Below are 27,821 nucleotides of genomic sequence, written 5' to 3'. Positions count from 1 at the left end.
AACTACTAACCGCAACACTTGTACACAGCCTAAGGCTCGACTTTGGTTCCATTTGGTTTCTTTAATGTTACTTTACATAAAGTTTGGTATTTATTCCTTTCTATCCTCGTACCTTTTTATTTTTTCAAAACACTTAAACACACATGCATAATCATCAATTGAAAAAAGATTAAGGGTAAACAGTAGTAAATAATATTAAGTAATCTGAATAATCAAAATTTTGTGTTGATAACTTTTTCTTCGATACCAATTTACACATATTACCAACTTCCCCAAGAATTCCAATTCCCAAACCCCAAATTTATTTATCTTTTACTCTACAACCCCTCCCGTCAAAACAAAAACCCCCGTTAAAACCTGAACCAAAATTCCAAACCCTCCATTTTCTCTCTCTCACTCGCACACACCCAGAGTGACGGCAATGGCTTCCGCAGTCTCCAATGCCTTTCATTGCCCTAAATTACACTTCCCCCAAAGGAATTTGCGGCCCAAAGTCTCAAATTTTCCACCTTCATCCGTCAGGTATTTATTTCTTTTACATTATTTTCTCAGGTTTTCTATGCTTTAGTAAAATGGCTGATTAGGCTGAGCCAATTGGTATTGCAAAGTTCGTTTCTTTTCCCGTCATTTCTTGGCGACCAAAACAAACTGAGCTATTAGTATTATCAAGTAAGCTAAAAGAGTGGCGTCTTTGCTTTTATCTTTTGGTGTTTATTAAGATAATACTAAATTGTTCATAGAAACGGACTATTATGTTTTGGGATTTTCGGGTTTTCGAAGAAATGCAAATTGCAAGAAAAGAAGATTATTATTATTATTATTATTTCGATGAATAAGCTGCTTTTATTATAATAATGCTTTTTTTTACTTATCAAAATAAATAAATAAATAAATAATGCTTTTTTTTTTTTCATAATTATTATTACTTGAATGAAGCAAATTGGTTGTGTGAGGCTCAAGTGAGGCTGGGCTTTTGGTGAATTGAATCATTTGCACTTAAATTTCAACATTCAAGCATGATTTATCTTCTTTTACCACCTTAAAAGAAATTTTGTGTTTAAGTAGAGTTTTTGAGGGAATTTTTGTTGGGTTGGAAGGAGTTGTTTAGATGATTAGCTATATGTTTTACAATTCTGAAAAAATAAGCTTTAAAATATTGCATTTGACAAATAACGATAGCAGCAGATTGTTGAATTGATCAGATTTCCCAGAGCAGTACAGCAGAATAATAGAAGGGTGTTTTGTGCTGCTGCATCTGCTGCAGGAAGTTCTAATCCAGACAGCAACTTAAATCCCTATGAGGTAGATGCTGTTACTTGGTTTGCACCTTAGATAGGCGTTGCAAGTCATGGAATTACTCTAGTGTTTGTTTTCTACTTACTGATCAATATTTTTAATGCTCTTGGTTTTCAGATTCTGGGTGTGAGCCCCATTGAGGGATTTGACATGGTCAAGGCAGCATACGCGAAAAAACGGAAAGAAGCCGAGAGGTCAGGTGATGAAGCAACTGTTGTCAGAGTAGGTTCTCTATCTCTATGTGAGAATATATTGGTTGCAAAAGGATCTCTTGCTCATAATAATATGCCCACAGAAACAATCTGTGGCTCTGCGGTGCCGGATCAAAGTTACTACAACTTCTTTACAGTATGCAAAAAAAATTAGAACATTAAGCACTCCTGCTCCAATCTGAATTAGAAGCTTTTCTTTATCAAAAGCAATGAACTTTATTTATGAGCTCATAGTCATGCATAGGGTTCTATTATCATAATTGCAAGTTTTGATCATATCGAAAGAGTTTAGGATTTCCCTAAAAACTTTGATATATCTATTTGGATGGTTTAGATCAATAAGTAGTTGCCCCAACCTACTTTTTAAGATTGACACCCCATTGAGGTGGCTCCCTTTATGTATATGTATACGTATTTATGTTTGAAATGAGAAAGTGTGCTGATTAATGGGATCTTGTGGGTTGCAACACATAATTTCCCAGCTGGAGAAGGCCTATGACAAAGTCATGATGGAACAATTAACAAAGCGGAAGAAGGGTGTGACATATGGTACATTCAAGGTACAGTTAATGATACTTTCTTTGTCTACTTGAAGTTTCTTGAACTTGATGTGTGGAAATTACATGATTCACATGGTGTTTATGAGTTGACATATTAGAGATTATTCAAACTTCAAATTTACAGTTTGTGTAGCACTCCATACTGTTCTAATGATACTGGTTTCTTGTGTCTACTTGAAAGGATTAATCAATTTCGCATTGTTTTCTGTGTTTCTTCATGAAAGATATATAAATTGTCATTACATAATACTATTATACTAGATTTGTTTTCTTTCCATGAAAGATATATGAGTTTCCATTTCAAGGATTGACACTTGTTGCTTGTTCTTAGTCCAATATTTGATTCCTACCACATGTTCTTTATTGCTGTTTCTCATTTTTTTTCTCTTGCTATTTTTCAAATTTTAGGCTAATGATTTGCCATACTTTGTTTGTCTTATACTGATTAATATTAAATGCTTGCAAAATTCAGGTTTCGAAGGACATCAAATATGCTGATAAGCAGCCAATCGTACCATGGGGGCCAAGGTTTGTCTTTGTGTCGTAGAAATGCTAATGAGTGGCATGATTGAAGAGTGCTGGCTGCAATATTCGTACATAGCATTGAATGATTGTAACGTTTTTGACTGAATATTCTCTCGTCCTCTTTTATATTAAGTTCTGTTAGCATCAGTAGGAGGGCAGGCTTCTTTCCAGTTTAAATGCGAAAAATGAACATAACCTGGATGCACCATCTTGTGGTAGGGATAACAAATAGTTGCTATCCCAGCTTGTGCTTGGAGAGTGCTCCACAATTTCCATGTGGTGCACCAGGTGCCATCAAATTCCTACTGGATCTATATGTGAAGCAAATTATAATCAGTTTATTAAACTTTCAAATAAGTTGGCTAGACTCTACTTTAAGCAAGTTGATTATTCATGCCTGCTTGGGTGAGAGGCTGGTGCTTTTGCCTACTGAAAGCAGAGATGTGATGACAATTCCTTTCTAAGATGATTTAAAATGCTGCACATACCATCATGTGTGAATTTATAAGGAGAATCTTATGTACATGTGCAGAAACATGATATTTTTTTAGTTTCCAATTTCCCTTGAAGTTTTATAAACATCCAGTCTTTGGCTTACTATGTTTTATTTATCTATTAGGTGAGATCTAGCCAAATATTCTGCCCCTTCCTATCTGATGTGAAAGGCCTGTTTACAATTTTCTGCAGTCTATCGGTGTACTTACTTTTGAGCTCTGCAATGTTTCCAGGTTCACCAAATCCAGTGAAAAAGATATGCGTATCAACATGGCAATATCTGCTGTATTTGTGAGTAGTGATAGATTGGTTGATGTTCTTCTTGTTTATTTATTTGGGTAAAATTGATAGGTCATTTGTACATGGCTCAAACTCATGATCTTGCTATCTCTACTAAGTAATAAAGACTTGGCAATCGAGTGTTCTATGGGCAAAATGATATAAATGGCATGTGATATAGTCAATATTCTCCTACTGTTATTATAGATATCCTAGAAAGTCTTCAATTTTGAAGACAATAGGGTACAATGATTGCTCATTCTACTAATGAAGGAGCTGTTAACCAAGGTTTTATGAGGTCTGACGCCTATTTGTGCTGATATTCACAATTGTGTTTATTCTTTTCGCAATATTTTGTAAATTTTGACATTTTTTGAGAGTGTCTCCTATGCTCTAAATGTGTGGAGGAAGAGAAGGTATCTATGAAGATTAATTAGCACAAACAAAGATTAGTCATACACCAGCTGTCTTAGTTGGAGCCTGCACTACCCCTGCTGTATCTGTATCAACACAAAATGACATGAGTTAGGGTATGGCTTCTGGAAACTTCAAAATGGTGGGACATTTAAAAAAAATAGATGGATCTGACCCTTGAGCACATTCTCCCACCCAACAACCATTCCCAAGCTCATGAAAATGTAGTTATCCAGATATGTTCTTATGAGCTTCCTACCTTGTCCTGTTGTCCATATGGAGTGATTTACATGGCTGTATCTCTATGGTTGTTTAGTGAGGTGGAAATGTGTACAAATAGCAAGGCTGGAAATATGTAGTTATTGCATGGCTTCTGTTACACAGTCATTCATGCTTCTAAGTGTCTTCTGTTGCACAGTCACTCAGTCATTCTTGCATATAACTGTGGTTCTCTTTTCATCCTCATCTTTTGTTGTCTTTCTGCAGGCAGCATGGATTATTATCAAGCGCAGTGCTGAATATAAACCGTTGCAATTTTTAGCTTTCGCTTTTGTTTATCGGATTTTCGAGAAGTTGAAGGCCTTTGAACCACCTGCATCACCAACATATACAGTGAGTCCCATTTTGTGTGACAACATATGCAGAGACTTCTTAGAAATTTATGTCTCAGCTGTTTTGCATTACTGTTTCACTCTAAATATATTCATGCTGGTCTTACTTGCAGGAAGAAGGTGAAGATTCAGGGCGAGCACTGCGAATGGGAAAACGCCTGCTTCGTTCTCTGTCACTAGTTTTCGGCTGTATTGCTGTTTCATCGCTGGTATGATATTTTGTGCAACTTCTGTACACTCTGTACGTTCTAGAATGTTGTTGATGGTTCTAAATGTCAGAAGCCAAAATATTGTGGATTCTCCAATAATCAATCTTCTCTCGTACCTATCAAACTAAAATAAAATAGTTAAATGATAAAATTGACAGTTTTTACCCCTATCATTTCTAAGGTAATAGCAAACAGGTTGAAAATGGTGTTGGAGAAGATCATTTCAATTTCATAGAATGCGTTTATCAGGGGGAGACAAACATTGGATTCAATGTTGGTTGCTTGCAAATGTATTAATAGTCGACTTCGATCAAGAGTCCTTGGCTTGTTGTGCATATTGGATTTGGAAAAGGCTTACAATCATGTGAATTGGGAGTTTCTGTTGTATTTATTGAATAGAAATGGTTTTAGGGAGAAATGGTGAGCTTGGAGAGCATAATGTATATCTATGGTGCGATTTTAAGTTCTTGCTAATTTGGTAGTTCTCGTGATTTGAGACAAGGAGATTCAATCTCTCCTCTTTTATTTTTGTTTGTTACGGAGGAACTGAGTAAGATGATGTTGGCCACAGTAGATACAGGGCTATTATCAGGTTTTTCGGTGGGATTGTGGAACAATGAAGATTTTGCAATGTCTCATCTCTTATTTGGAATGACACAATGACCTTTTGTGAGGCTATTAGTGAACAAATCTGCAATTTGCGTTGTCTCTTTTTATGCTTTGAAGCGGTGTTGGGGTGAAGATTAATCTTTCTAAATCAGAGATTATTCTAGTTGGTGAATTGGCTGATGTAGATCTTTTGGCTAATATATTTGGGTGTAGGGTAGCTAGGCTACCGATGAAGTATTTGGGTCTTCCGTTTAGAGCTCCTTATAAATCTACTTCCATATGGAGTGACATTGTACAAAAATGGAGAGGTGCTTGGCTAGTTGGAAGAGGCTGTATTTGTTGAAGGGTGGGAGGTTTACTTTTGTCCAATTTGTCGATGTACTATATGTCCTATTCCCCATTTCGGTTGGGGTGGTTAAAAAGCTAGAAAAACTTCGATGGGATTTTTTGGTCGAAGGTTTGTTCTCCAAAGCAAGTGGGGGGTTTGGGGGTAAGAAATTTGATTCACTTTAACTAAGGTCTTATGGGAAAATGCGGTGTTTGCAACGGAGAGAGAGGCTCTATAGAGATCGGTGGCAGAAGCCAAATTTGTAGTTTAAGTGGAGGTTGGTGTTCTAAGGAGGTAGCGAGACTCTTTGGAGTTGGAGTGTGGAAACATATTAGGAAGAGGTGGGTAGTTTTTTCGAGTTTTGTAGATATGAAGTGGGAGGTAGTACTAAGATAAGATTCTTGCATGATTATGGTGTGGGGACTAGCCTTTGAAAGAATCTTTTTTGGAGCTATTTAGTATTGCTTGTTGTAAGGAAGAGTGAGTGGTGGATTACTTGCAGGTTTCTTATGGCAACATTTAGTGGAATTGGTAAGTAGAATCGGTGACTGATTTTCTTAATGTGTTTATTCTCTCAAAATGAGACAAGGTGGGGCAGATAGTATTTGGTGGATGCCATCCAAGAGGCGGAAGTTTGAAGTATGATCGTTTTATCAAAAGTTATCCAATCCGACTAATTCTTCATTTCTGTGGAAGACTATTTGGAGAGTCAATGTTTCGTCACGAGTGAGTTTCTTTGTTTGGACAATGGCTCTTGGGAAGATTTTGACCGTGGATAATCTGAGAAAGAGAAAAGTCATAGTGGTAGATTGGTGTAGCATGTGTAAGGATCATTTGATCAACTTTTGCTCCATTGTGACATGGCAAGAGAATTATAAGTGTTGCCCATTAGCCTTTTTGTAGTAGAATGGGTCATGCCTAGAACAGTGATAGAGTTGTTGGAGTATTGGAGAGGTTCGGTGAGAAGTCGTTTCGTTTTAGATATTTGGAGGATGTCTCATTTGTGCTTAATGTGGTGTATATGGGGAAAGCGGAATGCAAGGTGTTTTGACGATCGCGAGACTTCGGCGATAGAGCTCAAGAATATCTTGGTCAAATCGCTTTATAGATGGACAATGGCGTTAAATGCCTCACGGTTTTCTTTTTTTTTCTTTTTTTTTTTTTGGCTTCTGTAGTTTTTGTTTACTTCTTGTGTATTAAGGTGCACTCCTATGTGCTTTTCTTCCTTCCTTTGATTCACTTGGTTACAGTTTCTTGGGAAGAATCATGAGAGAGAGAGAGAGAGAGAGGGGCCATGAAGCTACTCCTGCTGGACAGAGAGTTTGAGAAAGCATTCCGAGAGTTAATGGTGGTTCTGGGGACAAAATTTAAATGCCAAAACCCTCTGTTCGCCCCTTTTTGAAGGCTTATAGAGCTTGTTGGAATTAAGAATGTGGACAGCCTGCTAACCTGTACAAGTTGGGGAGGTTCTCTGATGGAATACAAGCCTGTGTTCACAAGATTTTGGCAAGCTCCGCCCAAGGCAAACTGCGAAAACTTGGCTTAGCTTTGCTTGTATTTCAAGGTCCTAAAGTGGTTGCAGGCAATCCTTTTCAACTCAAAAGTATCTACACTGAACTGGTTAATTCTCAAGATGAATGGAAGTGATCTTTTTTCCTTGAATGATTGAAGATTTCCTTTTCTTTCCCCTTTTACTTGCATGATTTTGCTCTTAATATTGACATAAAACAGTTTTAGTCTTCTTATAATTGAAGCTTTCCTTTTTGATCTTATATTTCATCTTCTATAATTGAATTATTGCAGGGATACACTGGTCTTTTAAATTTGATCGAGTTTGTAGGTAGCTACATACCTGTCTTTCTCTACAACAACCAGGTACTGGCATTTACTTACTGATATGAATGATAGTTTGTTATATTAATAATCTCTCATCCTCAGCTTTCCGCTGTGGTCTCTTACTATCAACTACCATGATGCATGTTAATTGCATACATCTTGTTGTCGAATTTTTTTATCTTATTTTCTTTTTCTTTTTTAAGTAAGTAAACAATTTTATTAAAAACCAAAGGGCACACCCAAGTACACATAAAGTATACAAGAGGAACACCTAACCAAAAAACAAAAAAAATGTCAAAAAACTTATAAAAACTAAAAATATGAAAACAATCATAGGTGTCTATCCACTGGAAAAGGTTATAGAGAAAGAAACCCTTTAGCTCTGCCACCGTCCTTTTGCTGTCTTTAAAGTTTTGGTAATTTCTCTCTCCAATCACACCATATCATTCAAAGCGGAATCATCTTCCATATAGCTTCACTTTGTGGACTACCAAATTGTCCTCTCCAACAAGCGAGGAGTTCACTCACTCGATGGGAGAGAGAGAGGGAGAGAGCCTTTCTCAAATATGTAACAGTTCTCAATTATAGTCAAATACGTGCTCAAATTTTCAGCCCTTCAATGGATGAAGAATTGCCAAAACCAGATACCTATTAGCACAGGCATCTAATAGAAGATTTAATCATGTGGTGATTGCAAAATCGTAGTCTTTTAGCTGATCAGTTTAGTGGGATCTAGTACAATATTTTTTTGTCGAATTTCTATTTCTTTTACGTAGTTTCTTCCATTTTAACCCACTATAGAGTTGGAAGTGCTTGTTATAACCGCATAGAATCTTTAGTTGCATGTATATGCATTTAAGCCAAAATACGCATTATAATGTTCAATTCAAAGTTGTTATGAGATCCAGAATATGTACTTTTGGAGTACAAGAGGCAACTCAATTGTATTTAATAAAAAAATAAAAACACAAACTTATGGCATGTGCATTTCTGTTTTTGGATCTAACTTTCACATTATTATCCATACATAATGGCAAGTTTCCATTATCACTTCCAAAAGCTGTTCCACGGTTCAAACACTTCTTCCATTTAGTTCACAAAATATCAGTTCACCCCAATCTAACTTCTAGTGATCAAGTACTTTGGTGGATAAATAGTTAAGCAAGTATTGCCGAACTTAACTTTCACGCAATTTGATTAGAGCATTTGACAATTTCTTGTCCGCTTTATGACCGTTTCATGTATGCTCAGGAACTATTAATCACCACTTCAACCGCAGTGATGCTCTACATTATGGCATCGTTTTATAGATAAAGATTCTCTCAAGAGTTTGAAGAGCCATGCAGCAGCTTATCATTGGAGAATCGATTTCATTATCAAAATTTTGCTAAATGAGGTACTAATTTTTTGAGTGAAGAAAAGAAGAAAACAAGCTATTTTTAGTTTTAGCATTTAATTTTGTCTGTAAAATAGTATATCTGCTTGGAAGATTCTACCTGCTGATGTATTGCAAATGAAACTTTCCTCTTTCCCTAGATATCTTTCTTCCCTTAATATTTTTTTTTTCTCCTTCTCAAGCCAAAAAGAACATGCATTGTTTATTGAAAAGTTTATGGTTTTTGTTTGTCTTGATCTTTACTGCCTCCCCTGGTAGTGATTTTCGGTTACCACTATGACAAATATGGTTTCGTCCTCCCTATTTTATGAAACAAATTACAATCATAAACTTGGCGTTTGTTGGATGGGGGGAGAGGAGAGAAAACGCAAGGACAAGGGATGTCAAGTTCTCCTCAAGATGAAGAGAAAACAGATTGCTCTGTTATGCGGAAGGAAAACAGAGCAACGGAGAAGAGAAGAAGAAGAAGATGGAAACTAAAGAGGAGAATCAAATGAGAAGATTATCTTTCATTAATCAATCTCTTAATACAATCAGAGTGAAAATGTACATTATATACTAATCAAGCTGCTAGTAAACAGAAAACTGACCAGAAAGCTTAACTAACTAACTAACTGTTTACAACTAACTGAATATATCAGCTTAAACTTACAACAGAAAAAAGTTAGTTATCTTATATACACGTGTGCTAATAAGGGACATGGGTTTAAAGTTACATCTATTTGGATGTATTTTTGGGTGGGAGAGAAAGAGGATTTCATGAGACTTAGGGGATACCGAGTCCACGTGCCTCCAAAATTTCTTACATTCTACTACTTCTTTTTTTTCTTTTCTTTTCTTTTTTTTTTTTTTTTTTTTTTCAGTTTAGGAGAATTTAAAAAAAGCATATTATAACGAAGTTTTTGTACTTCTTCATAATCCTTATAAATTCATTATAATTAGGGTCAATTATACTTCGGTCTCTCAAACTACCCCTCTATTTGCATTTATACTTTTAAATTTTGACTCATTGCAACTTGCCCATAAGAACTACTATCTTGTTTTGAGTTGCATCTCGAGTCAAATTGAGCAGTTAAATGTGGATGGAAAACACATCATGCGTGTGGGGCAAGTTGTACTAAGTCAAAGTTTAGAGACATGAGTGGGGTTACAGATTCTGTCAACTTTAACGGTCCAATCTCATTTGGGGTACAACTCGAAATAAAATGGTACTTCTTATAGACGAGTTGGAGTTGCAGTGAGTTAAAATTTAAAGGTATGAGTGCACGTGTGGTGGTAGTTTGGGGAGCAAAGTGTAATTTATCCATATAATTATTAATTATCGAACAGATCTTTTTCACTTAATTGCTACAAAACAGAGTGATATTTATTGCCCTCTCATTAGTTATTGAAATACCTAAAAAAAAAAAAAAAAAAAAAGGAGATAGCTGCTATCTCTCTCTTTCACATGAATCATGGTGTTATAATTTAAAAATGCTACAAATCATTCCATTGTTCGTCTCCTGTATATATCCGTAAGGTTTAATTTTTTTAAAAAAAAAATTTTCATTTTTTTTATCAACCATTGGATTTATGAAACTCACATGGGATGGACATAGATGGATAGCAAAATGATGTGTAACATATCTCATTAAAATTATATAAATTCAAGAAATTTAAGGATTTTATACTTGAACACATAATGTAGATATGATAAACATGAGACTCAATTAAGCATTAATGACTCTTAAAGGTCATAAATTAAGGTATGTAAACTTTTAATGTTAAATTTCATTTCGCCTTATTTTAGAGTGTGTTTGATGCCATAAATTTGCATGTTAAATGCGTGGTTTTAAACAAAATTGTGAAAAATGTCCCAGCTAAAGACGTGCTTGAAAAAAATGTCAGTTTAAAAATCTGAAAAAAATCCACGTTTCAACTATAATTTTAAATGTCAAACAACAATTTTACTAAATACTTAATTTTAAAAATTGCGTTTTGAATCACCATTTTTATTTCAAACTACATGTTTTGAAACTGTTAAACCAAAGACACTTAATAATATTTGTGAATTCGCATTGTTTTTCAAAATAAGAAAAAAATAATGATAACAAAAAATGATGTATAAGGAAAGACAACTACTCATGCCCACAAATTGGGATAAGGATCCTCTAGATTCTAAAGTTACGTGAATTCAGACCATTCTTTGCATCGAATGGCTTAGAAAATGATACATATTAAAAATGTAACATGTTATCAATGAGAATTGGGTATATTTTCATCATGTGTTTGCGCTTTATGTTGTAGAAAAGCTTCAAGTCAAAAACTTTTTTCAGTTTTGTGAAGAAGCGCCTCTGCAAATGGCAAGAAGAAACCTTTTGGGATAAATTTTCTTTTTAGTTGCAATAACATGCCACATTTTTAATAGGTAACATTTTTCAAGCCATTTAATGAAAGGAACAACTTGAATTCACATAATTTTAGAATTTGTAAGGGATCTTTACAAAATTGAGTTTAGCAACCTATATAATGTTAAACACAACTTCTATTACACCTTCATTTTATTGGGTTCATGTGACAGTGCTTATAAGTCATTGATTTTTTTAAAAAAAATAAAAGTTGATCTAACACTGCTACATCTGCTTAGTACAAAAAGGTACTGTCAATGGTGGAACTAGAATTTTAGATATGGGAAACAAAATTAAAAGGAAAAATCATTAAGGAGTAAAATTTAATTTTAAAGATTTATAAGAATATTTTAAAAAATTTAGGAAACAATTTGAGATTTTAAAACCTTTAGGAAACAATTTGAGGTTGGGAGGACAGAAGCCCCAAACCTCTTTTAGTAATTCATCTGTAGCATAACCATAACCCTTGACAAGACAAAATCGACATTCATGAACTTATCCGAAAAGTTTTCACACACTTCTTCCATATATATATATATAATATATAACATATTACTGCAGTTACATTTTTTTTTTTTTATTTCGTTTTATTTTTTTAATATAACTTTTAAAATTACTATTAAATTTGTGGTCTATAATTATTAAATTTTGATTATAATTTAAAAAAATTACATTAATTTTAATTTATTTTTTTGTTCTTAAAAAATCCTAATACCGACTCAAACACGTCCTTCCCCGTGCTTTATTTACCCCCGAGCTTTCGGCTTCGCTTCTCGTCTTTCCCAAGCCAAGTCTCTAGTAGGAGCTCACCGACTGAAACTTTTTCCGAATCTGCGCAATTCTCCTGAGAAAATTTGAGGCACTCGGTGGAAACAAAGATGAGAGGAAGCAGCTCCTCTGGGAACTACAGAAACGCATGTCTGACAATGCACCAGCCCTGGGCTTCTCTGCTTGTTCATGGCATAAAGCGCGTTGAGGGCAGATCATGGCCTGCTCCAATCACAGGTATAACTTATTAGCCATCATCTCTTTGAATTCTGCCAAAAGATACATACCCAGTTCTTCTTTTCTCGTTTTTTTTTTTTTTTTTTTTTTTTTTCTTTGGGAGTTATTACCTTTTGAAGTTGGTGTTATGCGCCTATGGGTGTGTTTGGTTGCCGAGGAAGTATGGGGAAAGGGAATAAAAAATTTAAACTTTCCCAAGTAAATGGAACGGATCATGGCCTGGGTTTCGTTGGATTATGGACGGATTTTGAAATTTACGGAAAAAGTTGTACTCTAGTCAACCTTCTTGGCAACCAAACCTAGGGCTTTTTGTTTATATGGTCGGTCATTTCTTTTAAATTTTAACCGTTATCATCTTCTAATTTTTATAAATTTTTCGATCTTTTGATGTCCAAAAGGTCATATATATAATGTCAATTCCATATCATACTATTTAACACTATGATTCTGCTTCACTCTTTCATGATTTCTATTTGAGATCTTATATTGTCTTTAATTTCCCAACACGGAGTACAAGTTTGATCTACTTTATTGTTTCCTTTCCTTTTCTAGTAATAATAATAGCAGTTGTCAACTTTATTGAATAATGCTGTTGGTAGCAGTAGTGGTAAGTCACTTTTCTTGAAACTAATTGTTTGGAATTTTAACTTTTGAAGGTCGCCTTTGGATTCACGCTGCAAGTAAGGTCCCGGATGAGGCTACAATTAAAGCAATGGAGGACTTCTACAGGGAAATTTATGCAGTGAATGGAATTACTGATCTCAAGTTTCCTGAACATTATCCTGTTTCAAGACTATTAGGTATTTAGAATTTACATGTTTCTATGTTTCTCTGGTCTTTTTTATTTTTTTTATTTTTAACACCATCCCAGAAATTCCAAGTTGCAAATTAGATAAAGCAATTTTGCTCTGTCTTGTTCATGTCACCCTAAGTCATATATTTACACAACAAAGGTGGGAACTTTGTGATGCTTGCTCCTGATTCTGTCTTGTCCATATTGAAAATGGAGTCTTGTGCCAGGGATACCAACAAGGGTGATAGATTCTAGCACAGATATTTGAAAAATATTGTAATCTAATGGAAGTTTTGGTGCCTATGAGTCATAACAGTGTCTAGCATGGAAAAAAATAAGATTCTTAGATGGGAATGATGCAGTAAGACCAGATTAGATTTAACTTTGTGCTAGGGGATGGTCAGGTGAATCTGAAGGTTTTTCTTTAGGGTCTCTCTCCCCGCTTCTCTCTCTCTCCGTTTTTTTTTTTTTTTTTTTTTTTTTTTTTAAATATTTGGATTATGGACATTTTCTGGACTGAAATATCTGTGGCTAACATCTTGAGTTGCTTGAAATATTGCTTTTCATTATTTTTATTTTGACAATACAAATTTTAACAAGTCTAAGTGGCTTCATCTTCGATTCAGGCTGTGTTGAAGTGGTTGGCTGTGTTAGAGGTGAAGAACTAGCAGGCTGGGACATGGTAGCTGAAGGGGTAGGAAACCCTCACTTGTTCTTTGATATATAGGTGATTCAATCATATATAGAGTAATATTATATATTCATCTCCTATCCCACTCCTACTCCAATACCACTTGATTGATGTGGCAATACCCATCAGCCTTTGTTTAAAAAAGAAAAAATCTAAGGCTGATCGACACTGTCACATCAACCCAATGGTATAGGAATGAGCTAGGAGATGAGTATTTAGAATTACTCCTATTATATATGGTCATATAGTTCCATATACTTTTCTTTTTTTGACTAAAATCTAGCATGTTTTCCTATACAGGTGAGGCTGGAAGCACTGACTAAGTTTTGTTGGCTTTGTGAACAGCCACAGGTTCGTATATTAACAATGCTAAACATTTGTGAGTTCTTTTTTTTTAAATGATCTTTAGTACATACAAATTATATTCTCATCTTGACTTTGTATACATTCAATGCAGAAATTGTTAATTCCATTTGAGATGAGAGGATACCAGGGTGTATATAATCTGGAAAGGAAGGTACATATTGCGCAGAAACTTTGGGCCTGATTGGAATTGTTCTCAAAAGATAGCCTTTTGTTTTTTTTTAAAAAAAGTGTTTTTGGCAAAATTCCAAACAAGTTTTTGCAAGTTATTATTTTTTTTTTTCGAGCCAATTTAGTATATAAAAAACAATAGCAAACATTTTTCTCTTCTCTTTGGGTTTGTTTTGTAGGAAGGCTTTTAACTAATTTATACACCTATCACAGATATACGAGGCTGCAATTAGAGGTCTTGCTTCAGTTGAAGGTCCACTGCCAGTGAAATTTCCACTTCCAAATCCACGGGATCGATTTTCATTGAAGCCAGGATCTATTTCTCAGCAGTACCCTGAATCTAAAGCATGTGAAGTGGAAAAATCATCAAGCCTTAGTGTCGCCATAGCTGGTGCACGAGCAGCATCTACACAGTATACAAAAAAGAATGAAAATCCTCCAAATGTGATCCAGAATCGTACCCGCAGTAGCGTAAGGATTGGTTAATTAAAGAGCAAATCTTTGAAAGAGGATTCAATGCCCTAGTAAGGCATGTAGTTTCTTTTCTTTGACTGTTATTATTGGATTTTTTTTTTTCATGTGCAGATGCTTCTAATGTATATCCAATTGTAAGGATGCTGGGTTTCGATGTTGTTGTAAACTGTAGTGAACATGAATTGTGTCGTTAATGTTTCAAGTGGTAGAGAGATTAAGAGTTGAGTTTCACCGCCTTCATTGTTGGTCTATAGTAAAGGTAGACCCTTAAGTCTTACTCTTTGTGGAGGGTGTTTACTTTACGTATTACAAGATTAGACTTCTTTAGCATAGATAAGGTGTGGTTGCATTGGGAACGACCATAAACCATTCTGTTGTGGAGTTACTCGGGGATAAAATCAAGTTTAGACAATGGTGTACACTTGACGACTAATTTAGATGGATCTGGCTTACATGTTATTAAAATAACAGTATGTATGCTGTAGTAAAAGTAATGGTTAAGATTGAATTTCTTAAAATTTCTCTTTTATTTTCTTTCTCCTATTAAAAATTTCTAAAAGTAAGTGAACTTTGAGATTCAATTTTAACCGTTGCTTTTACTACAGCATATAAGCCGGATCCTATTTGGTATGAGTTACCTCTATGGCATTAATAATAAAAATAGTTCTCACCTAATTATAGTAATTAATATTCACTTGTTTCCAGGTGTGATATTAATTGGGATATTAGATTGTTGTTGCATTCTATATATTATGGTTAGTGGGTTCTATACTATATTTCTTGGTTACAAAATTTTATTTTCCCTAATTATGTTCTTGTTTTCTCATATAGAAAAATAAAATGTTGTCATCTTTTAGCCCTCTTGCTACAATCCTAAACCAAAACAAATATTATATGGATTATAAGTGTAATTTGGATATTTTGCTTAGCGATTATTATCTAAAACCACTTAAGCGGTTAGTAAAATTTGTTAATCGCCTAGGCAATGAAAAGAATTTGAAAAAAAAAAAAAAAACGATGTCGTTTCTACTGTAATATGGTAATATCCTACTAAATGCGACATTATTTCATATATATATATAGAGAGAGAGAGAGAGAGAGAGAGAGAGAGAAAGGTGGTTAGCGTGCCGTTAATAACTGCCCACTATTTCAGCCATGGCACAAATATGTATTGACTCAACCATGTCTTGATTTTTTCAGATATCGATATCAATCAAGACGATCATGAGCGGATATGATCACTGGAATAAGTCCAATGAGTTAACTAAGTATTACATTTTGGCCATGTTTACATGGAATATTGTAGTCCCCCGGATTTTAATTTCCGAATGAAGAAATTTTGATTTTAAGATGAAATTGGATAATAATATTTTATAGATAAAATTATAATCTTTGAGGCATTTATACAAATACGTGGATATTTATGAAAATAAATATTGGTGGGTGAAGTTTATGTCATAGGTCCTGAAGGAACTTATATTAAATTTTAATATTATTCCAAAAAGATTTAGGATGATAAATGCTTTTATTGGACTAACAGCAACAGGAGACTTAGGGTGTAAATTTAGATAATAATAATAATAATAATAATAATAATAATAATAATATCAGTGTGGTAATAGTGATGGAATTAAATTAATTATAGTAATAAGAATGGGAAAAATATAATTTAGCCTCCCAAACTACCAGTCATTTCCATTTTAGTTCTTTAATGTTCAAAAAGTGATAAAGTAACCCCTAAACTACAAAAAAGTTGCAATTTGGCCACTCTGTTAGTCAACACCGTCAAATTGTATGAAAAATGCAAAACAATGTCGTTTTTTGAGCTTAAGTTACTAAAATGCCATTTTGAAAGAAAAAAAAAAAACAATTTAAAAAAGCCTCCCAAAACGACGTTGTTTTGAGGGGGGGGGGGGGGGGGGGGGGGAAATAGTGGTTAGGGGTGGCTCGCCAGCCACCCCATGGCCTATGGGGTGGCGGCCGCCCAGCCACACCACAGGTCTTGGGGTGGCCACCCAGCCACCCCTGAACCACCGTTTTGTTTTTTTCTTCAAAACGACGTCGTTTTAGGGTGTATTTTTTAAATTGATATATATATATATATATATATATATATATATATATTTTTTCCAAAAGGGTATTTTAGTATCTTAACCTTGCCAAAACGACATAGTTTTGAATTTTTCATCCTATTTGACGGTAATGACTAACGGAGTGGCCGAATTACAACTGTTTGGTAGTTAATTTGGAGGGCTACTTTATCACTTTTTGAACATTATGGAACTAAAATGGAAATTGGTAGTAGTTTTGGGGGCTAAATTATATTTTTCTCTATAAAGATGTATGTCCTAAAAATATGGATCACTTATTTTTGTCATTTTCTATGTAGCTTAACTTTGATTAATATGTGTTGTATGTGTGAGCATTTGTTGGTTGAATACTTGTATGCACGCCATGTTGGTTTAGGTTCTTACTGTATGTGCAACAACACTAGGGTCGTTGTTAATAACCTTTTTCGATAAGGCAACTGCAACAACCAGTCATGGCTGAAAGCTGAATTTCTAGTAGTGATGGTTTATAGGTTTATATATTTATATATTTATAATTTTTTATTGGTCATCATTAATCAATATGTATTATTTTTAATTAAAAATAATGTTTGGTTATTTTTTAGTTGTTTTATATATTTTTTTTTTTAACATGTCCACACAAGAAGAGAGTGAAGGAGATTCAAACTAGTGACTTTCGCTTCATGAGACATGGTCCCCAACCAATTTTGTAAATGAAAGTTGTTATTTATAAGTTAATATGATTACATGAAACTATATAATAAATATTTGCATACTTTTTGTATGAAACAAGCGTAAGAAAATGTGGTCGTAAGCCATTTTTAGGGTTGGAGACATTTATGGGTGAAAATGGGAATGCAGATGCGGATAATAGCAATCTCCGCATCTGAATCTGCAAAGTGCGGATAATTGTTTTTAGTATCCGCATATGTATCTTACTTTTACTATTCGCATCCGCGCGGTTAATGCGGTTATTATATTTTACACGTGTTTAAAGTAATGAGCGATTTGGCCCTTAAAGTTATAATTCACTACTTTTTGTTTTTTTTTTTCTTTTTTCTTTTTTTGAGAATCTTTTATATTTATTTATTGAAAAATGATCATAATTCATAAGTATAAAGCTCTGATAAATCAGAGCCAAGCCTATGACTATAAGGTTACAATATCACAGAGACAAACATAAAAATCTTGGGAGCCCCTACTATGCGGTCATGCTGCAAAAGGATTGTTTTGCAGCATCCACTCTTATAGTGACACATCACCAAGCTCATTTTGACAAAATAAAATCAAAACACCAAATAACAGCAAATTCACAAACAAAACACCACCGGCCAGCAAACCCACAACCAAACTACCGGCGCCGGCCAGCAGCATCCCACGGCGCCGGGGACTTTCTTTTGAATGTCATTTTTGATTGCAGGTCTTCTCTTCCTCTTTTGATTGCAGGTCTTCTCTTCCTCTTTTGTTTTTCCCCATTTCGGTCGGATGAAATGATTTGGTTCTTCAAAGGTAAAATTCATCCCCTTTGCTGTTGATTCTTGAATTAAGTTGGGTATTTGATTTTGGGTGTTCTTAATCGAGTGGGTAGTGCTATGTTCTTTGTGAAATTGGTGTTGATGTTTGGTTTGTAGTAGTGCTTTTGGGGATGGTTTGGCTGAATGGGTTTTGGATGGATTTTAATGGGTTGATTGTTGAGAATATTTGTTTCCCCAATCTGGCGTGACCCACGGCCAGCGTGGGAGAGAAGAAGGAAGAAATGGGAGGAAGAAGAAATGGGAGGAAGAATCTAGTGTTTTAGGTGTAAGATAGTTTTGTACATTTTTCCTATGTGTCAATGTTCTATTGGGGGCTGCAAAAGACTACTTTTGCAGCTCGACCGCATAGGAGGTTTACTCAAAAATCTTACAATAAAGTTCTATCTATGACTTCAACATCCGCTAACCCATACTTAAACTTCAATTATTGAAATGACGTGCTCAACGCAAACTCAAGGATTTTGCCGATCACTTCCAAAAGTTCCTTTGGAAGACCCGACCACTTCACCGCTCTCTCACCCATATCTGTGTTCGTTTTTTTTTTTTTTTGACCGACTCTGTACAGCATTACTACTTTTTAAGAAAGTTTATTTTATTTTATTTCTTTTGTAAAGATGAAGCATGACGTAATTGAATGACGTAGTAAAAGACAATAGAGAATGACGTAATTGAATGAGACAAAAGAGAATCTAACATAAATGCTGACGTAAGTCATTATTTTAGTTGTTGTGTGATTCTATCGAATATGCCACCAAAAGACAAAAAGATTCTATTGAATGTTGAATGTTGAATATTCTATTATTCAAAAAGATTCTATTGAATATTGAATGTTGAATATTGAATATTGAATATTGAATATTCTATTGAATTTGAAAGGGAAAGGTAAAATGGTAAATGAAGGAAAATTAGTATCTTCAAATATGGGGAAAGAGAATTCTCATGATTGATTGGAATCGGGGGAAAGGCAAAGGAAAGGGAGGAAAGAGGATGAGAGAGGAGAGAAAGGCTTTGTTTGGTAATGGGGATGGGGTTGGCCTAAATACTGTTCATCATAATTTCTCAAAAAAATTAACATCAAAACATTCTAACTTTTTCACTTTTAATATCAAATCATTTACTTTTTATTATTATTCAAATAAAAAAATCACTACAAAACAAAGCTTTTTTACTTTTCCATACTACTTTTTTATTTTTTTTATACCAAACATTCTTACTTTTTTCACATCAATCTACATCAACTACAGTGTTTAGGCCATCCCATTTGCCAAACACCCCCCAAATGCTTTTCATTTAGTTTCCCTTTCAAGTTTCAAACATCTCTTTGGCCTTTGGTATCCTTCCCAAGAAGTGGGAAGCCAACCCCAAATTTGCTTCCAGGAAATCAAGGCTACTTTTCCATTGATGAAAAGAAAACACTCAAAAAAAAAAGAAAAAAAAAAAAGGATTGAACTCACCACCTATTGAACCAACCCAACCTACCAATCTCATAATATAATTTATAAATATAAAATAATAAAAACATAATAGGAAACCCTTCTAGCTTTTCTTTAATTGGGATGATGTGAAAGTGATTATTGACTTTTTTTCTTTTACAAGAGTTGACTTTTTTTATTTTGTTTATTTTTACACGTGTTGATCTAATGGTTGCTTTTCACTATTACATCCTCAAATGGTTTATTAAATTGAATTATTCTTTTTCAAGCTATTTATTATAGTATCATACAATTATCATACAATTAAAATGGTGCGCCATTAAAAAAATTTCAATAATTTCGAAAAAAAAAAAAAAAAAAATTCTTTTACAATTGTTAATCTAATAACTACTTTTGTCAAACCATTCAGTTGTATAACAGCTATATAATACCATATTAAATAACATTATTCACAATAGAATAATGTTAACCGTCCTAAAATGACGCAAGAGTAAAAATCAAGTTTTGCATCTATTTTTTCAAGTGTCGATCCAAAGCTGCTTTTCCTCGTACATTATCAAGTTGTTTGACAGTACCGGACAATATAAACGAAACACAAATGATGGTTAGGCTATGAAAATAAGAATAATAAAATTGAAAAATCTCTGAGCGGTTGCATGCATGGTTTTTCTTAGCTGTCAATTTGCCATTGGCTAGTTAGACGCATGCCAGCACCCATGGGGTCAGCTTCTTCTTGTGATCGTGTTGCCTTGGCTTTTCTTTTCATGGGTTTCCATCACTGCATGACGCTTGCATCTCAGTCCAAAAGCGGGCATGTGGACGTGGATGGGCACCCACAATCGCCCATATTGAACAATATCTCTGAAGTTTAAGGAGCTAAGGTTGAAACCAAAAGACCAAAATTCTTGGATTTTTTCGCGTTAAAAGTTGGGCAATTGTGCAAATATTCTTCACTTGCGCGCTTTTAAGCTTTAATGTTAAACTAGTTTTTGCCTTTGCATGCGTCTCTCACGGCTGCGGGTGCGTTTTGTACTTCAGAACGAAAATCCTCTGTTTTTCCTCTGTTTACGTTGATATTTCCTGTTGATTTTCGTTAATAAATTTGTGGGTTTTGCATGCAGTCTGTGTATATATCATTATATTTCCTGTTTATGCTAAAAAGTTCCAAAATTTTAACAGTTCTGCAGCGTGTTCGCTTCAATTGAGAAGTTGTGCTGAAATTAATTTGAACACAGAAGAAGAAGAAGGAGTTTACACAGGTATGGATTTTTGATTTCCTTTCTCAAGACTAGTTCAAGGTGAATTGGTATGGTATTCCTCTCCTCTTTTGATAATCGATTTGGGAGGGAATTTCGCTTTTGGGATGACCGGTAATTTAACAATTTTTGTGGGATAAAACAAGTCTGCAAGATTGAAGTGACTTTTTGATTTTAGATGGTGTTTGAATATATTTTCTTATACCACTTATTGAATTACTTTTGGTTGGGATCAGTTATGGCAAAAATGGTTTCTAGAACAGTGGATCTCCGGTCTGACACAGTCACCAAACCAACTGAATCGATGCGGGCAGCTATGGCAGCTGCTGATGTTGACGATGATGTTTTCGGCCATGACCCAACTGCTTTACGGTTGGAAACAGAAATGGCAAGGATAACGGGCAAGGAGGCTGCCCTGTTTGTTCCCTCAGGCACAATGGGCAATCTAATTAGTGTTCTTGTTCATTGTGACATTAGGGGAAATGAAGTCATTCTTGGAGACAATGCCCATATACATATTTATGAGAATGGTGGTATTTCAACAATTGGAGGTGTACATCCTAGACCTGTGAAGAACAACCAAGATGGAACAATGGATATTGATTTGATTGAAGCTGCCATTAGAGACCCCAGAGAGGTTCTTTACTACCCTACTACAAGGCTTATCTGCTTGGAGAATACACATGCAAAGTAAGTGCATTGCTTTTGGCTTGTGGTTGATAATTTTTTTTATTCTTTTTGTGGGGGTATGTGGTGGATAAGATAATGGTACCATACCCACTTTGTATAATCTAATTGTTATATGTATATCTTCATAGATTCCCACTTTGTGTTTCCTGATAGCTGGTTATTTTATTGTGTTGGATTGGGAAAAGTTGCAGCTGGGTCTGTATTTTAATGTTCGGTATAATTCCTCAACAACTTTCCTCATGGCTGCCTCTCAAAAGGGAATATTGGAATCTTCCCTCCATTAAAGTGAATAGTGTGTGACCTTCATTGCTAATTTTAAGAGATCATAGTGCTTCCTTACATCACTTTATTAAAATTCTACCCATGCTTCCACTAAGCTTCCATCTGGATAAAATAACAAAGGGGGTATAGAGAAATTAGCATATAATGAAGGGAAACATTATTAAGCATTTTTTATTCCTTTGTCTCATGAAGAACCGAGGTTGTGACCGTTTCGAACGAGTTGAGTTATTTTTAGCATTTAAGTTTCAATGTCCATATAGGTTGTTTTTATGTGTTTTGGAACATGGATTAAATGTATTACCTTTCCATTTTCCAAGTAAATTTGGATTTGTGCGGCTTTGAAAAGTTAAATGCTTCCCATACTTGCTGCTTCATTCCATGTTTTGCATAACTTCTGACCTGTGCAGGCAGTGCACTGAACTGCAAAAAGTTCAGTTTTAGAACTGTCTGAGAAGTTTGTACATGTGCACATATCTGAAAAGCAGCATAGTTATCAATTTTACATTCTTCTGCTGAGTGTTAGATTCGTATGATTTCAATTGTCCAAGGAATCTCCAATCAAAAGTTGTCCCTTAATGGATCCTCATGATCATGGACTTGGGGTCTTATGAACCATTCAAGACTTTTTGTATAGGGACCGACCCATGCCTTTTCAAGGTTCTCCTTACGAGTGTGTTTCTTTCCTGAACCTGAGATCAGGATAGTGAAAATTTGTGCTTGAATACAACAGAGGGAGGGCATTCTGCCCATTCGTCATCTCCAGTGGTAGGATTGGTGGAGAAATTATGACATCCGATTTCCTGGCTGGACTGGTTGACAATAAGGTTAGACACAAGATCAACAAATTTGGTTAGGCATTGAATTTAGGTTTTGTTCTGGAATTACTTCCTTTCTTTTAGCTTGGGCCAAAATGGCACCCATATTTTGGTCGGAACATTACTTTGCAAACCTTTTCCAGGTTTATGGGAGGGGATGGACACTGGAAATCTTTGCTTTTATTACTACTCGGAAAGCTATATTTTGGCAATACAATCTTTTACGAATTTTTTTTGGATGACACTGAACTACCCTACCCTTGTTCAGTAATGATGATGCGTAAATAACAGCGGAAACAAGAGAGAGAAAATAACACAAGGATTACGGGTGGTTCGGAATTAGACACCTATGTCCACCACTTTGAATAGCTTTAAGGACTACATTGTTCTCATTAACTTTATTTGTCTACAATACAAAGGTCTCTATTTATAGAGTATGAGTAAATTCAAATATGGTAATCAAATCATTTGATTACAATCAACCCTGAAATAAAGAATATTTGATATCAACTTAACTATGAAATATACGGAAAATATTATATATTTTTCATATATTCTAACAATGCTCAATACAATATGGAATTTTCTGGGAAATTGAAGCATTAGCTCTAATTTTAGGCAACACATTGTTAATGTATCTAAGTATTATGCTTATTGCTCTTAAATTTAGGGATTATTTTGTTGAGGACCTTGGATTCTTTTCATGGAATGTTTCTTGAAGTATAATGTCTTGTTTTTTTTTTTTTTTTCCTTTTACAATTTATTGAACCATTTCTGTGTCGTTTCTTTGACTGTAATGCCTTATGAGTGGTATTTCTACTAAATGCAGCACTGGTGGTAAATGTCTGTCTGTGGAATATACAGACAAAGTTGGAGAGCTAGCTAAGAAGCATGGTTTGAAGCTTCATATTGATGGCGCCCGCATTTTCAATGCATCAGTTGTGAGTAAAAGTTTTTCAATGTGTTTAGTTATGTCATTGTATATTGTTGTGTGGTACGTTCTGTACGCTCACATGGAAGTTGGTAAGTACGTTCCCTACGGTTATGACGTACTCCATATAAGCATCTGCAGAGTATATCTGCCTAACAAAAAAATTGAACTGCAAATGAAAATTTAGTGGAAGAAATAAATCTGGCCCATTATATGGAGCGTGGTTTTAGACATCACAGAAGCAGCTTGTGTATATTAGCTCTAGTTGAAACTGGACATTAGGATTGACATGATGCTGAAGGAGACTAGTAAAAGCAAAATGGTGAGTTAAGTGCATTCTCAATGTCAATACATGACTTCAGTCGGTAAACACTAGGAAAGTTCATCAAAAAAGAATTTGCATTTGTAAAAGACACACCCCTTGGAATCAATTCTTTGGAATTTCTTGCAATTACCAGGGATCACACATGCCATAAATTTGGAGCTTTTGAGCTTTTAAGTGTAAACACAAAATGATTTCCAGGATACAATATTTTATATTTATCATTGTAAGAATTGCTAAAATCACATATGATAGAATAATTGTCTTCTAGTACATCAACTTTGGGAATGTGATTTTTTCTACTTATGTCTACTTCAATTTTTAAGCTCTGCTGGAAACCCTTTGACTCCTTATTAGAGATATCAATCCGACAGTTATCTTTAGGCATGTTCAAGCATTTGCAAAGTTAAATGAGTCAGTCATAGTATCTCAAAATTTAACATCACAATTTCATAGTAGCATGCCAAATTTTTGGACACACTTGTTCTTTTTATGAGTGAAATAATGTGCTATAAAGCCATGTGCAAGCTGAGATCTTGTAGAGTGAAATGGACAAGTGCCTTAAGAGCACTCTGTCTTTGTTTACCGTTGTCCCACATATGTTTAACCTCATCCTTGAACATTTAGCACACCTAAATGTTGGACAAGTTTTTCTCTTTCATGGATAAAATTGCTGAGTAGTAAACCATATAGAGGGATATCATGCAGTATTATATTTGCTTTTCTATACTAACTTGTAGATAAAACTATCATATTACTATTGCTTAATGTTCTACAGCATTATTCTACTCTTCCCTTTTATAGTAATTATGTCTTTATATAGTTGCTATGCTACTCTTCCCTTTTAAGTGAGTGTGTGTGTGCATGTGTGCGTTGTCTTCTGCCCTGCAATGTCAAATGAGAAGAGCAACATGCCTTGAAAATATTATGGCTTCTTTCTAAAATCAGTTGCTATGCTAGGTTTAATTCACTCTTCTAAAAGTGACCATTGAAGAAAATTGTAGCTCGCATATAATGATTGATATTTGAAAAAAGTGATTTTATTGTTTCCTAGAACTTCTGCCATGTGGTGACAACCGCTCATTTCATTGATCTTCATTTTCTAGAATGTTGGGAGCCATTTGGCTGCCAGATATTCCACCATATCACTTTTAAGTAAATGCATATGTTAGACGTTATCTGAAGGCACTTGGAAATCATAAATATGAGCTGAATTTTCTTCTTAATTGTTATAAATGATACTTATCAAAAAACAAATTGTTATAAATGATTTTGGGTCTATCTCTGTTTCTGATTCTAATTTTTTACTTCTTTATTGAATTTTAAAATTAAATACAATATTTGACTTTCTAATCCAGAAGATTGGTCTACCAGGCACTTGGCATTCCTGTTCATCGGCTGGTGCAAGCTGCTGACTCTGTTTCGGTATGATTGCCTTGCTCAGGCATTCTTATCTCTCTTTATTATGCTAGTTTTCAGTAATCTCGCATTTTACTGTCAACCTAATGCTGATATTCATGATCTTCAGACCCGATTTAGACAATCTGATTTGGAGGTTCCTATTTAGCAATGTCTGACAATACTTACCTTTTGTTCTCTTGTTCAAATTTGTGAACCAGGTATGTCTATCAAAAGGTCTGGGTGCTCCAGTTGGATCTGTTATTGTCGGTTCCAAAAGCTTTATTGCTAAGGTACTGATGAAAATTATGCAGTTAGGAGTATCAGCAGCTGCTTTTACACTATTAGAAAACCCAGCATCAAACTCTTCTGTTTCCACCTTTTAGGCGAAGATACTCCGGAAAACCTTAGGTGGTGGGATGAGACAAGTCGGAATCCTTTGTGCTGCTGCTCTTGTAGCTGTACAGGAGAATGTTGAAAAGCTTGAGGGCGATCACAAGAACGCTAAGATCTTAGCAGGTAGATATACTAGTCCACTTGATTTACACGCCATTGCCATCGGCAAGAAGAAAAATTATTGCGATGCTGTTTTTTTTTTTTTTTTTTGGATCAATTGCTCTCATGTGCAACAACTGACAACTTTTTTTTTTTCTCTCTTAAATCTCCAGAAGGGTTGAATCAAATGAAAGGAATAAGAATTGATGTTGCTTCCGTGGAGACCAATATAGTGAGTATCTCGGTTACCAAACTTTCTTGTCTTCCTATGTAATGAAAACTTTGAAGATTCTAGTTGGCAAAAGAAATAAATAAAGATTAAGAAAGTAGTCTTCCCAATTTAGTTTTTAGTGTTATCAAGTAGTTTTCAGTACTATAGTTGGACCTGCAGAAATTTATGCTTCAAGTATCTTTCTTCTTTTGTTTTTACCTTTTTTTCTGGTTTCGGGGGCTCAATATATGGATATAGAACAATTGAAATTACCGACGTGAACCAAATACTTTATTACCTGGTCATTTCTTATATTTAATATGAATGCTTCCCTTGATCTTCATTCATATACACTGTGAGCCAAATACTTATATATACTTTTCCTTTGGTACACGACCAGATATTTTTTGAGGTAGAAGAGAGCTCAAAGATTACAGCAGAAAAACTATGCAAGTACTTGGAAGAACATGGTATACTTGTGATGCAAGAGAGCTTATCAAAGTATGTTTTACCTCATAAAAGGCAGCTTAGAGTCATGAATTCCTTTGTAATTAGTCTTTCACTGTTTGTTTTGTTTCAACTTTGACTTTCAACATGTTGTTCCATATTTTATTTTTCATTTTATAGAAAAATTAGAGGTAGGGCTAAGAAATTTGATGAACTGGGGAGAAAATAGGCCAAAACCTAGAATCCCATAAAATCTAGCCAAGACCGTCAACAGAACTAAAGTGGTTGGTCCCTCTTTGGATTAGAAGTTTGTTCTGCTGTAGACAATCTTTTCACAAATAACTAGTTATAAATTTTAGAATATTAATTTAAATAATTAAGTACACCACTTTCTATCAATTTAAGCTTTTAGGATAAGTGGTGGTTTAACATTTTATACATTGGAGATCAACCTACTTTTAGTAAGCGTTGAGAGCGAGGAATCGTTCAATAAACGATATTGTTATATTTGCTGTTTCAGAGTCAGGATCGTCGTCCACCATCAAATTTCTGAAAGTGATGTGCAATACACCTTGTCATGCTTTCAGGTGATCAAATATCACCCTTATCTCCACCTCCTGTTACGAATTTGTTCCACAAAAACTATAACTTATACTTGTATTTACTTGAATTTTTCAGCAAGCTCTAACTGGAGTACAAGATCAAAACGGCATCTAGTGGAAGAAATTGTCATCACTCTCCCTCCCCTCAAGAAGTCCATAGGTTTTCTTTGAGACCCTTAAATGTCAGGGACATGAGATAATTGGATCAAATTGGCAATCTCTTAAGTGGGAGGATTTATTCTTGAATTGCATTAAACTAGTGAAGTTCTTTATTTTCTTCCAACTTTTGTCTGGATTTTTGTTTTTAATTCATCTGTTGGGTACTGAGAAACAGAGAGGTGATGGAATGTATGAACTTAAATAGAACAGAATGGCTGAAAGGAACTGACCCTAATGTAGTTATGATTAAACTTAGTTGAGTGGAGTTGAGTTCTTGGTTGTTTTTGTTATTTTATAGGCTGCAGTGAGAGTTAGATAACTGAAATTAGCTGATCATCATTTTTTAGGACTAAAAGTTAAGATTAGAGTGATTGAACGTTATCATAGTAGGGAACTAATGACACAAGGGGCTTAAACAGTAGGAATCGCAAGCGCTCTCTCAAGTCTGGTTGAGCCATAGCTTGATTGAGCCCCATCAAAACACCAGTGAAATCTAAGGTGGTTTACACTAATCAGACATAA

The 27,821-nt window shown here is 34.7% G+C and overlaps 3 protein-coding genes across 3 annotated transcripts; all 3 read left to right on the top strand.

The window, feature by feature from the left end:
* The first annotated feature begins 285 nt into the window (after nucleotides 1-285).
* Nucleotides 286-8,973, top strand: CJD1 (Chloroplast J-like domain 1). The gene is made up of 10 exons (XM_059584262.2): nucleotides 286-522; nucleotides 1,203-1,302; nucleotides 1,414-1,518; nucleotides 1,991-2,068; nucleotides 2,541-2,596; nucleotides 3,322-3,379; nucleotides 4,268-4,393; nucleotides 4,506-4,601; nucleotides 7,342-7,413; nucleotides 8,626-8,973. The coding sequence occupies exons 1-10, from the start codon at nucleotides 422-424 to the stop codon at nucleotides 8,686-8,688; spliced, it is 855 nt and encodes a 284-aa protein (XP_059440245.1). The 5' UTR covers nucleotides 286-421; the 3' UTR covers nucleotides 8,689-8,973.
* A 2,976-nt stretch (nucleotides 8,974-11,949) lies between these two features.
* On the top strand, nucleotides 11,950-14,931 carry LOC132171662 (RNA-binding ASCH domain protein). The gene is made up of 6 exons (XM_059583035.2): nucleotides 11,950-12,162; nucleotides 12,819-12,962; nucleotides 13,582-13,649; nucleotides 13,947-13,997; nucleotides 14,104-14,163; nucleotides 14,394-14,931. Exons 1-6 carry the CDS (start codon nucleotides 12,036-12,038, stop codon nucleotides 14,664-14,666), a joined length of 723 nt encoding a protein of 240 aa, XP_059439018.2. The 5' UTR covers nucleotides 11,950-12,035; the 3' UTR covers nucleotides 14,667-14,931.
* A 5,524-nt stretch (nucleotides 14,932-20,455) lies between these two features.
* LOC132168879 (low-specificity L-threonine aldolase 1-like) lies at nucleotides 20,456-27,419 on the top strand. Its single transcript, XM_059579960.2, has 11 exons — nucleotides 20,456-20,711; nucleotides 20,871-20,950; nucleotides 21,184-21,637; nucleotides 23,564-23,675; nucleotides 25,362-25,412; nucleotides 25,607-25,678; nucleotides 25,772-25,904; nucleotides 26,054-26,112; nucleotides 26,492-26,592; nucleotides 27,059-27,125; nucleotides 27,217-27,419. Exons 3-11 carry the CDS (start codon nucleotides 21,186-21,188, stop codon nucleotides 27,253-27,255), a joined length of 1,086 nt encoding a protein of 361 aa, XP_059435943.1. The 5' UTR covers nucleotides 20,456-20,711; nucleotides 20,871-20,950; nucleotides 21,184-21,185; the 3' UTR covers nucleotides 27,256-27,419.
* Nucleotides 27,420-27,821: the final 402 nt, after the last annotated feature.

Source organism: Corylus avellana, chromosome 1, assembly GCF_965113065.1.
Source record: "Corylus avellana chromosome 1, dhCorAvel1.hap1.2, whole genome shotgun sequence".
Taxonomy (NCBI): domain Eukaryota; kingdom Viridiplantae; phylum Streptophyta; class Magnoliopsida; order Fagales; family Betulaceae; genus Corylus; species Corylus avellana.
Note: the sequence above shows the minus strand (reverse complement) of the source record. Positions and strands in the feature narration are given on the sequence as shown.

Excerpts from the sequence above, each read along its gene's own strand:
- CJD1 (XM_059584262.2), top strand. The coding sequence starts at position 422 with ATGGCTTCCGCAGTCTCCAATGCCTTTCATTGCCCTAAATTACACTTC. Across the intron at positions 4,394-4,505 it reads CTGCATCACCAACATATACA|GAAGAAGGTGAAGATTCAGG; the intron begins GTGAGTCCCATT and ends TCTTACTTGCAG. Across the intron at positions 7,414-8,625 it reads TCTTTCTCTACAACAACCAG|GAACTATTAATCACCACTTC; the intron begins GTACTGGCATTT and ends ATGTATGCTCAG.
- LOC132171662 (XM_059583035.2), top strand. The coding sequence starts at position 12,036 with ATGAGAGGAAGCAGCTCCTCTGGGAACTACAGAAACGCATGTCTGACA. Across the intron at positions 12,163-12,818 it reads ATGGCCTGCTCCAATCACAG|GTCGCCTTTGGATTCACGCT; the intron begins GTATAACTTATT and ends TAACTTTTGAAG. Across the intron at positions 12,963-13,581 it reads TCCTGTTTCAAGACTATTAG|GCTGTGTTGAAGTGGTTGGC; the intron begins GTATTTAGAATT and ends TCTTCGATTCAG.
- LOC132168879 (XM_059579960.2), top strand. The coding sequence starts at position 21,186 with ATGGCAAAAATGGTTTCTAGAACAGTGGATCTCCGGTCTGACACAGTC. Across the intron at positions 21,638-23,563 it reads TTGGAGAATACACATGCAAA|CACTGGTGGTAAATGTCTGT; the intron begins GTAAGTGCATTG and ends TACTAAATGCAG. Across the intron at positions 26,593-27,058 it reads ATGCAAGAGAGCTTATCAAA|AGTCAGGATCGTCGTCCACC; the intron begins GTATGTTTTACC and ends TTGCTGTTTCAG.